The 11,509-nt window shown below is 40.4% G+C and overlaps 2 protein-coding genes across 2 annotated transcripts in view; one reads left to right on the forward strand and one right to left on the reverse strand.

The window, feature by feature from the left end:
- LOC308075232 (calmodulin-1) overlaps nt 1-6,722 on the reverse strand; it is a 19,513-nt gene extending 12,791 nt beyond the window's left edge. Inside the window, exon 1 of the mRNA XM_080414944.1 lies at nt 6,589-6,722. Coding sequence (XP_080271070.1) covers nt 6,589-6,591 — 3 coding nt within the window. The 5' untranslated portion in view covers nt 6,592-6,722. The remainder of the gene's footprint in view (nt 1-6,588) is intronic.
- The window catches only part of ttc7b (tetratricopeptide repeat domain 7B), a 600,383-nt gene that overhangs the window by 76,468 nt on the left and 512,406 nt on the right, over nt 1-11,509 (forward strand). The window lies entirely within an intron of this gene.

An 11,509-nucleotide genomic window follows, 5' to 3' on the forward strand; every position in this document is an offset into this window, starting at 1 on the left:
CAGCGTGAAAACTGCTCCACTGTCAGTATATTGTAGATTAGTGCAGTGGTTTCTCAACTTGGGGGTCCAGGGATCCCCAGAGGTCCTTGAGGAGTTACAGGTCTGTAACTCTGAGAGTGTACAAATTGGTTCCATTTGTACACTCGCAGAGTCAAAATTACACTGATGATTTTACAGCCTGTATTTGGGTCTCAAAGATAAAAAAAGTCATATCAAACTTGAAATTGAAATAAAAAATGTCAATGGGATAAGAACATCATCATCTCGCAACTATCAGAAAAGCCCCAGCAACGGTTGTTTTTCCTACGCCAGTTTAGGAAGCTCAACATCTCAGCCCATTATGGTGAACTTCTACTCAGCCACCATCGACAGGGATGCACGACATTGAAATGTTGGCCGATATCCGATTACCGATTATTTTGCATGGTCAAATCAACTGATGCCGATAAATTAAAGTACCGGTTTCTAGTAGGGTTTACCTTACACCTGTTTTACTGTAACTGTGATTATAGGTGCAGATGCAGAATTCTATTGAACAGTGCATTCTTACTACCTGATTTATTAGGCCCACTGATGCACACATTAGTTCAAACAATGTAAATATAGCGTGTATATATATAATTTTTCCAAAAGCCTTTTGAAAGCTTCTCTAGAAAACACTGACTGAATCTGAAGCCTTCATCATCACGAAGGGATATAACATAAAGTATCTGTCTTTTTCTTCTTTTGTGCAGTTTTTGTGTTTATTTTTTTCATTATTGCAGTGCAGTGCCGGCCCCCTTGTTTTGTATTTTTCTTATTGAACTTTTAATGTATGCTATTTAATGACCTCTTCCATTGAGGAAAGGATTCCAAATAAGCCTGCCTCTTCCTTTTCTTGCACAATAACTTGTTTTCTTTTGATATGTATTGTTTCTATTTTATATTACAATGTGCTAATAAACTAAACTAAACCTGTTCAATATTGGTTCAATACGATTGCTTTTTTAAGGCCAACATTACCGATACCGATATGATGACCGATCAATTGTGCGTCCCTATTCGACAGTGTTCTGACCTCCTCAAGCGATCGCAGTGGACCCCCACCCACCCCACTGCGACCACCAAGAGGTGGTCCAGGACCACCCGATATACAGTTATGTTGTACACGCCACCTCCGCAGTTTCTTTCCCAAACAGAAATACATCTGAAATGCTTATTTTCATTACTAGTAGATGAAGATAATCATGCCTGTCGGGTGGAAACCTCATATGTCCAAAACTGTTAATTTTCAGGATTCAAACCCAAAAATAGCAGATCGATAAGCTCAAAACGCATCGCTTCGAGCTGGCGGATCTGCTACTTTTGATGCTTTTGTGTGACGCTAAATCAAACAAGTTTGAATACTGAGATACTAGGAGGTTTCTGCCCGACTGTAACGATACATTCCTGTCTGATATTGCAGGTCGGATATAGCGAAGTAAACTGTTTATTGTCCCCGTGTCATGTTGCACCTTGAACACAACCGATTCCTGTGTGCACCGACACACCTGGTAATAAAGTGCTTCTGAGTTCTGATTACATCACACAGATTGTAACAAGACCTGCTGTCATCAGCAGTGGCAATGAAGTACATTTACTTGAGTACTACACTTAAAGTAAATGTTTATGAGTATCTGTACTTTAGTATTTGTATTTTTGGGATACTTATGACTCTCACTTCACTACATTTCAAATACAAATATCGTACTTTTAACTCCACTACATTTCTAGGAAGGAAAAAAGGTTCAATATGAATTGCCCACTTAAGCCCTATTTCAAAAATAGTAAAACAATCGTGGTCTACACCCTTGCTAGAACCAACAGTGGAGGTTGGCAGAGACTAGGCCCATGGGAGGAATTGCATATTGCTCATTTGAAATTAAAAGCAACGACAAGAACACACTGCAGCTTGTCTATGAACTACAAAGGGTGGAGACTGGACATGGGATGGTGGATCCCCCTGATAAACCTGGTCGCCATCTACGATAAATTATGAACTGGTAGAATACACTCACAGTCAGTTCACCAAAAATCAACTCTACAAGTTGCAATGGAACTTCAATTACGCCCCCAGCCAGGCATTAGTGCATAAGCTGAACTGAGACCAGAGTTGTTTTACATCGGTCTCATTGCCCCAAGACAGTGATTCTTAAAGTGGGGTCCCCCTCAGGGGTCCTTGGGGGGGTCCCCAGCTAAATTAGTTAAAACAGCATCACAGTCATGTAACCACTTTATCCATAGCCTATCTTATATTTTGTCTATTAAAAAATATCAGATATACAAGCTCACATTTGTACATCTGCTATTTTTGAACAAAAAAAAAAATATATATATATATTATATATATATATATATATATATATATATATATATATATATATATATATATATATATATTGGAACATTTTGAATAATTTTGAATTTCTTTAACACTGCAGGGTCCCTGGCACAAAATATTTTTCAGATGGTGGTCCGCGGCCAAATACATATTAATTTGGGGGTCCTTGACGTTGAAAAAAGTTGAGAACCAGTGCCCTGCAGACATTTGGACCTGGTTCAGTGATGGGAGAGCTGACAAAATGAGAGCCGTGGTGAGCAGCCACAGAAGCCTCCCAACCTCAAGTGATTCAGTTACAACTTCCTGGAACCCAATTAGCAGTGGTGGAAAGTAACTAAGTACATTTACTTAAGTACTGTGCATAAGTACAATTTTGAGGTAATTGTACCTTACTTGAGTATTTCCAATTTCCAATACTTTTACTTCTACTCCACTACATCTCAGAGGCAAATATTGTACTTTTACTCCACTACAATTATTTGAAAACTTTAGTTACTTTTCAGATATACATTATTACATTATAAAACATACAATAACCACTTAAATTTTATACATAGGCTATTTGAAAATAGAAGATCTACAAGCTCACAACGCTTGTAGATCTGCTATTTTCCAATATTTTAGTACTTGTACTTTTGGTACTTTAAGTACATTTTGATGCCAATACTTTCGTACTTTTACTCAAGTACATTTTGAATTCTGGACTTTCACTTGCAACAGAGTATTTCTACATCGCAGTATTGGTACTTTTACTTAAGTAAAGAATTTGAGTACTTTTTCCACCACTGCCAATTAGCCACCAAATTGTACTGCCTGGGATTGCACATGTTGCCAGGCAACGTGCCTTACTGGGAGCTAAATACATTCTCCAGTGATGCAACTCTTGTCAGCCACAAGGCTCTGGGTGGATATGGTCTGGAAACCATAGCAACGGCAAAAACAAGCACTCGACTAACGGGTGGTAATACAACAACCAGGTAGTAGCTATAGAAACCAATGTAGAGAGAGGGCAGCCTGTCAGGTAAACGCACAAAAAGCCCAGGGCTAGAGCTTTAGGACCGCATTATTTATAGGGACTGGAATATTTAAATAGAATTTAATGGGATATTTAAAATCTACACATTTGTAGATCTGCTATTTCCGCTATTTAGAAAAAAAAAGTAAAATAATTAATGTGACAGTAATGTCTTTGTACAGTATATAAGTTATTTGTCATATCTGCCCATGTGCAATTTTTGATTACGAAGCCTAAAAGGCAAACAGAAATGACATTTGTATTCATACTGTATGTTCCAATGTTCAATGCCAAAAGCACGATTAAATCGCTGCATGGACCTGCCAGGAATTAACCCATTAAAACCGGGAAAGCATCTGTGTCATTTTAGATGACATTTTTGAAAAATCTTGAAGTCAAAGTGTGAGAACTACTGATTTAGAAGGCATTTGTAGAATCAGCCTCAGGGCTTAATGGGTTGTTATCTGCTATATGTCCATCCATGATCACAGTCAAAACTGTATTCAGGGGCACGCCGTTGTGATGGAGAGTCCAGTGCACATAATCGGGAATTCCCCCGGTTTGACTCCGGCCGGAGACCTTTGTTGTATGGCCTTTTAGTGCCATCACTTTCCTGTCTCTCTACTATCCAAATAAAGGAAATACTGCCTAAAAATAAACAAAACAACATATAAAATAAATACAAATCTGACTTGACTTGATGTTTGGGACTCTTCAGCCTTTGCAGACAAACAAAACAAGGTTCTACACAATCAGCCAAGCGGATTTCGGGTGGCAATGCTACAAACAGGAAAGGAGGAATGTTGTCTCTTGTGTATGAGTACTGTATATACCCACTTACAGTTAACATGTAGATGGAAAGGATTTACATTGTTTGCAAATGATGCTGAACCGGTATTATTACACACCAACAAACTTGGCAAGTGAAACTCAATCGCTTCGGAAGAGGTTACGTCAAGAGAAGTTAACTAAAGAGCAGCTGACGACGCACATCTTTCACTGCAACTTGCTGAACACACCATCCCTCCCATAAAGAGCAAATAACTCTGTTTGTTAGAGTAACCATTCTGAGTGACATGTCCTCCTAGACTAAGCAGCGCTGAGGAAGAGAGTTGAAAGTGAGCCGAACCAGAGAACTATCGTAGTATATTGGACATGGCAGACGATTATCATCAGCAGATAAACTGTGTTTGTGGGCATGATGGGAAACAGCCAATGTGTGTAGCCTAAATCAGTGGTTCTCAAAGTGGGGTCTGGGGACCCCCAGGGGTTCTTGGGGGTGGGGGGTGGTTCCAGAATCCAGGGTACCACTTTAAGACTATTTGATTCTTTGGGTATTCATTTTTTTACATTTTAGAAAAATGGTGAAAAATGTGGTATCATTTTGAAACATTGAACATAAATCTTCTCTAATGGGGATCCCCACACAATCTTTTCAGATTGGGCTCCACGGCCAACTATATATTCATTTGGGGGTCCTTGTCATGAAAATATTTGAGAAGCACTGGCCTTCATCAAAAGTTCACCACCCTAAAGGGAACTCACACTCACACACACACACACACACACACACACACACACACACACGCGCGCGCGCGCACACACACACACACACACACACACACACACACACACACACACACACACACACACACACACACACACACACACACACACACACACACACACACACACACACACACACACACACACACACACACACACACACACACAGTCATGCGCACGCACGCACGCACGCACGCACACACACGACACGCACACGCACACGCACACGCACACAGTGACTGTTCCCAAAGAAACCTCTAATCATATCAGCACTTCCTGGAGTCGCTCCATTGATAACGGACCGGAGGCTGACATTGTGGATTTAGGAAACAACTTTGTTAAATCATTTTAGCCAAAAGCGAACATGAAGCTTTATAATTACATTTAAGAAATAAAAAGAAAGGCCAAGTGAAAATCAACCTAGGGAGTGGACTGTTGTTCTTATACAGTCTGTGGACCATTCATTATTAATAGGGCAGGGCCCTCAAAACACTGCTGAGGATATGACTGGTTGTTTTTTGTCTGTGGGTCTTTTGGAAACTATTTGTGCTCATTGTTCATGCTGAATCATATTGTTTTCTGTTCTGGGTGTTCCCTCAGACATTTTACCCCCCAAAAACTGAAAGATAGATAAAGCGAATCAACTAGATTCTTTGACTTTCTGTCCATGTGCTAAAAACGAACAATTTACAGCCATAATCCCAGTGTGAGCAGCATAATCACCACCAGATGACTTTAGTTGTTTTACATTCAAAAACACACATTCCTAATTTTGATGAGTATTAATGCAGATTACAGGGTGAAACCCATGGCAGCATAACTGACAAGAAAAATGTGCTCACCACCAGGCCAATTATGCTTCATGTTTTATGATTTCCATAGCAATTCCAGACCAATATAAGTCCACAAAACCCCAAGTCAAAGCAGGATACAAAAAATATATATACATACATTATTCTCATTGTCGGATCACTTATTATCTGATCTGTCTGTAGGAGTTGGGTGACAGATAGCTGCGTGGCTAATATTAGCTGGCAACCGGCCCGCCATATGCAATGTCAGTTGTATGTCCATTTGTAACAAGTGTGTAGTAGCCTATAACACATAAACATCAACAATAGTTCAACTCAGTCAGTATAGTGGCCGCGATCAAACACCCAAGACACAAACCCCAAAACCAGCTGATGCCAAAGACGTCCATTTTGGAGCCATCGTATCCTTATTACCACCTTATTACAGCTTATAACACAATAATAACTGCTTTTTGGAGCCATCGAAGCCTATACCACCTTACAACATAACAATAACTGCATTTTGGAGCCATCGAAGCCTGTACCACCTTACAACAGAACAATAACTGCATTTTGGAGCCATCGAAGCCTTATTACCACCTTATTACAGCTTACAACACAATAATAAGCACTGATCACACAAATTACTGTACATTATTACACACAGCAGCCTCTCTCTCTCTCTGCAATGGAATGGAGGCGTGGAGGAGAGATCTCAGTCAATTCATACATTTTCCACCCCGTTTCTACCTCACACATTCAACCAAACCTATAGACGAATAGACTGTTAAGTGGTGTGTTGTTGTTATTATTATGGCAGAGGAGGGGAAAAAAGGCGTCAGATCGGTAATACTCACCATGATGTGTGTGTGTTGATCGCTGGGTGTGTTGGTTTGTTAGGGGGAGAGAGAGGAGTAATGGACGGCTGCCACCGAGAGCTGCTGCTGCTGCCTGGATGGACGGACTGGACCGAGAGAGACCGAACCACTGCTGCACTGAAACAGAGCTGTATTCCTCCGCCTAGTGCCTGCCTGCCTGCCTCTCTCTCTCTCTCTCTCTCTCTCTCTCTCTCTCTCTCTCTCTCTCTCTCTCTCTCTCTCTCTCTCTCTCTCTCTCTCTCTCTCTCTCTCTCTCTCTCTCTCTCTCTGCTGTGAGATTGTAGATCTGCTATCTTTGCATAGCCAACTTCTCAAACCTTTTCATGCCAAGGACTTCCAAATTGATGTGTAGTTGGCTGCAGACCCCCATCTGAAAATGTCTTATTTTTTTCCTATTTAAAAAAAAATAGAAAATGTACAAGCTCACAGCCCGGCACGAAGTGACATGGTGTGAGCTTGTAGATCTGCTATTTTTGAATATCTAACTTAAATAGATAAAGTGGTTTAAGGACCCCCAGCCCAAGTGTATTTGGCACCACGGACCCCCATTTGAAAATGTTTTTGTATCTATTTAAAAGAAAATTGTGGATGTACAAGCAAATGTTGTATGAAGTTCCTTCTAATGTTGTGGTGCTTTCACACTAGTCTCTGCAATGTAAGAAATGCATTAAAATACTATGCTGTATAAGCTTGAATGATAATAAAAATTAAATAAAAACTTGATATTGGGCAATACAATACTTAGTTCAATTTAGGCTCTGGAGCCTTTTTATTTCTGCAAAAAGTTCAGGACAGGAGAATACTGTATAGAGTAGACTAATAGCTAAAGAAGCATTCTGCAGGTCCATAAATGCATGTTCCCATTGCTGAAGCAGCTTAAGAGTTTATATCATGGCCCGGGTTTTGAGTCTTAATTGGTTTCTGTGGGAGTGAATTGTTCATTTGCACTAAAAAGCATGGACTGCTCGGACCCATTACATGCACAGGCTTAAAAACAGCAATTCCCATTTTAATTCAGTTTTCGGTGATCACATAGGTTAAAGCAATTGATTTCGCTCTGTCTCTTTGCTGCTGCATAATCCACTTTTACAGGCAGGCATTAAAATGCAGATAGATTTTACTGATTCAGGTGACGGGCTGCCATCTGGGCCCCAAAGCTATAATAAACTGTCATATTTAATATCCTGAATAAATCCTTCTAAACCACTTATGTTTCTAATTGTCCTCTGGTGTATCTGAAATTGTGTTTGAACATGGCTTGGTAAAAAGATAGAGAATAAGGTCAAATTCAGCTCAAAACTATAATGAGACCGTGCATTACATTCCTTTTGCCAGTAGCCATTAGGCTCCACTACCAAGCTTGACCCCCACATGGGAGGCTGGGAGCTTACTATTATGCACTGTCTATTCTTTTGGATTACTGACTCTGGCTTTGACTCTGGCAGTCTGTTCTATTGAATTAATAACTGCTTTGACTCTGGTGCACTTGCACAAGTACTATGGTACACTACAGAACAGTATAACAGATAGGAATATCTGATGAGAAACGTACTTAATATTCATTCAAATAAAGGCTATTCATTGATGACATATATTCATTGATGATAGACTGTAAATGTATGCTTATATTTAGCATACATTAGCTACATGTTAACCCATTCATTCAGAGACCCGTTGCAGATTGTGTCAGGCTAGCAATGACTGTCACAGAGCAGCCTCTTGCAGACAATTTTTTTGTTTTTGGTTTCAAGTTCAGCAGTAGGCCTACACATTCTTAATGAAATGTATGTTATGCTTGTAACTTGTAGATTCCCAGTCACACAGAAGGTGCACATTCTGTTGTGACTGGAATCTCTTCTCTTTCATATCTTTGTGTTTATCTGCGCAGGAAGATGCTGTTCTGGGGGAGCGGCCTGTTGAAGCCCAGCTGTGTAGTTGGATGATTGATTGGTGCCTGAAGATCTGCCTGTGCCTGGGCGCCTGTTCATCCTGTTAGCTGATTGATTAGAACATGTGGAGCATCTTGCGTGGATTGCTATTATACTGTAGCCTGATTATCAGACTGAAGCTGCGTGGAGCTTCAGTCTGAAATTGTCTGCACTGTAGTCGATTACTTGGGGGAGGGGATTAGTATTTCCCTAAACCAATCACAAGAGATCCAAGGATCCGCCTACATGTGACGTCGCAAGCTAGTGTCGCACAGCTTGAGAACGCCCCGTGGCGCTGATTGGCTTGTCGTTAGACCCACCCCCACCTCCGACTCTGATTTGACAGGTATTTCTTCTACCGTGAAAAGCCATAGGCTCACATTATGACACCAGACCAAGAGGAGCCCCACTCAGAGAGTGGGCGGGGTCTATGGTCTGGAACCAGGCTAATTATACTGTGGTTGGTTGATTAGAAATGGAAGGGTGGAGTCTGCAGAGTATATAACGGAAACAGCTCAGTGATTGCACAGGTGGCCATGGGGAGAGGTTGACAATCTGCCGCTCCATTGATATAAGATTTCTGTTGGATAAAAAAAAAATATATATACACAGTAGACTGACAGGAAATGTGGCGAGGAAGACGGGGAGTGACACGCAGACACGCTGTCATTAGCAGCCTAGGTGCTTTTTTAGTTGGATTTTCTTCAGTTGTACATTTTCCTTTTGTAGTCCTGGCATGGATTAAAGTAAAATCTCCATATTTCTTTTCGGCAAGCTTGCCTCGATCCAGGTCCATTGTTTTAGTTTTCACTGTTTTACTGACTTCTACACTCAAGCTTTTTGACACACACACACACACACACACACACACACACACACACACACACACACACACACACACACACACTCTGCAGTTTTTTTTACTGCAGTTGCTGACACCTGGGAATGCAGGTTTATCTTACCTTCATCTCATTACACCAAATGTAATAAGACAACTTTCACTACAGGGATTAGGGAAGGGGTTTTGTTTTGCACTTTGAAAGATATCATCTAATGAAGTTAGTGCTATAATACACAGAATATCAGTGGACCTGCCATTGGTGGCCTCACTGGCCTGCCTGCCTGTGCTTATTGCCATGCAAGACGCACTGACTGGACGGACTACTTTGTGCCGCGCACAGTTTTATGTGGGCGGAAGGATACGCTTGTAAACGTCGCGCCCAGGGAAGTTGCGGTTGCGTTTTTGAGAGGCCGCCTGTGATTGGCCAGAGCAGACCTGCAGTATCATGCTCATTGTACGGAGGCGCTGATTGGCCACGCCGGATCTGCAATGCGTCAAGGCATTGACGGAGAGTAGCAACATGGGGTACTTTTTTGCCTCACATTGGCTGCTGCTCAACGACAGTGGTGGAAAAAGTACAAAAATGTTTTACTTAAAGTATCAATACTGCCTTGTAGACATACTCTGTTACAAATTAAAAATTTACTTGAGTAAAAGTACAGAAGTATTGGTATCAAAATGTACCTAAAGTAGAAAGTAGCCTACTCATTATGCAAAATGTCCCGTTTCACAGGTTTCAAATGTATACAAATCTTTTGAAAATTGCCAAAGATTAAATAGGGCTTGAGTGGCTAATGTGTGTTTTGTAATAATAATCCAAATCTACAAATTAATTAGTAACTAAAGTTTTCTAATAATTGTAGTAGTGGAGTGAAAAGTACAATATTTGACTCTATGTAGTGGAGTAAAAGTAATTTTTGTTGGGAGGTAGCCTACTCCAGCATAAGTATAAACACCTCAAAATTGTACTTAAGTAAAGTACTGAAGTAATGCACTTAGTTACTTTCCACCACTGAGTTTGAGTCTGTTGGTTTAAAGTGTGCCTTTAATTCCATATTTCAGGTCAAAGAAATCCCTATGCGCTAGAGTGGACGGATACGTTGTAAACCAGATTTGATATGATCACAAATAGTGCGTGTCTAATATGCTACACTGACACATCTATCTCCATCCTGTCTGCCAGCCAATGATTGGCTCTGTGAGGTTGATTGACGTGTATGGCTGCCGATCTGCTGAGCAATAAAGAGATGATCTTTGATTGAAAATGACATGTCAGGGTCAACAAGTGCCAGTGGTGTAACTAAGTACATACGTGTACTCGTACTGTACTTAAGTACAATTTTGAGGTACTTTTCTTTACTGGAGTATTTCAAATTTTCAGTACTTCCACTCCACTACATCTCAGAGGCAACTATTGTTCTTTTTACTCCACTACAGTTATTTGAAAACTTTGTTACTCTGTGGATTTTGATTATTAATACAAAACATAAACCACTTCAGCCCTATATACACTTTGGCCATTTGAAAATAGCAGATCTACAAGCTCACAGTGAACTTGTGAAATTGGACATTCTGCCCAAATGACTACTTTTTACTTTTGGTACTTTAAGTACATTTTGAATTCCGGACTTTAACTTGTAACAGGGTATTCCTACATTGCAGTATTGATACTTTTACTCAAGTAAAAAATGTGAGTACTTTTTCCACCACTGTCAGGGTCCAACAACCCATGATGTTTGAGATTGAGGAGACACTCCACTCACTCTATTTATGGACAAGACCCGGATCCAAAATAAGCTGCAGTTTAATTTGTGAATTAGGGATGGACAGGGTTTATACAATAAGCTATAGCTTTCTTTTTGCCGCAATGCAGACGGTGTGAGAAAAATGAATATATCTATATATTTAAAAACTGAAGTTTAAAAGGCTGGAGTTGAGAAATTAACATTTCAAGCACACTTTATTAGTTTGAGTTCCACCCACTCAAAAAGGAACCGTTTTAACCCCTTACACCCCAGCATCTGTATTGCGGGGAAAGCTTTCGCTGAAAATAGATCTACAAGCTCGCAACGCGCTGGTATTTGATCGGCTATTTTCAGCTAAAGCTTTCCCCACAAAAACAGAAAACAGA

Source organism: Gymnoscopelus braueri (genome assembly GCF_963280865.1).
Source record: "Gymnoscopelus braueri genome assembly, chromosome: 19".
NCBI classification, from domain to species: Eukaryota; Metazoa; Chordata; class Actinopteri; order Myctophiformes; family Myctophidae; genus Gymnoscopelus; species Gymnoscopelus braueri.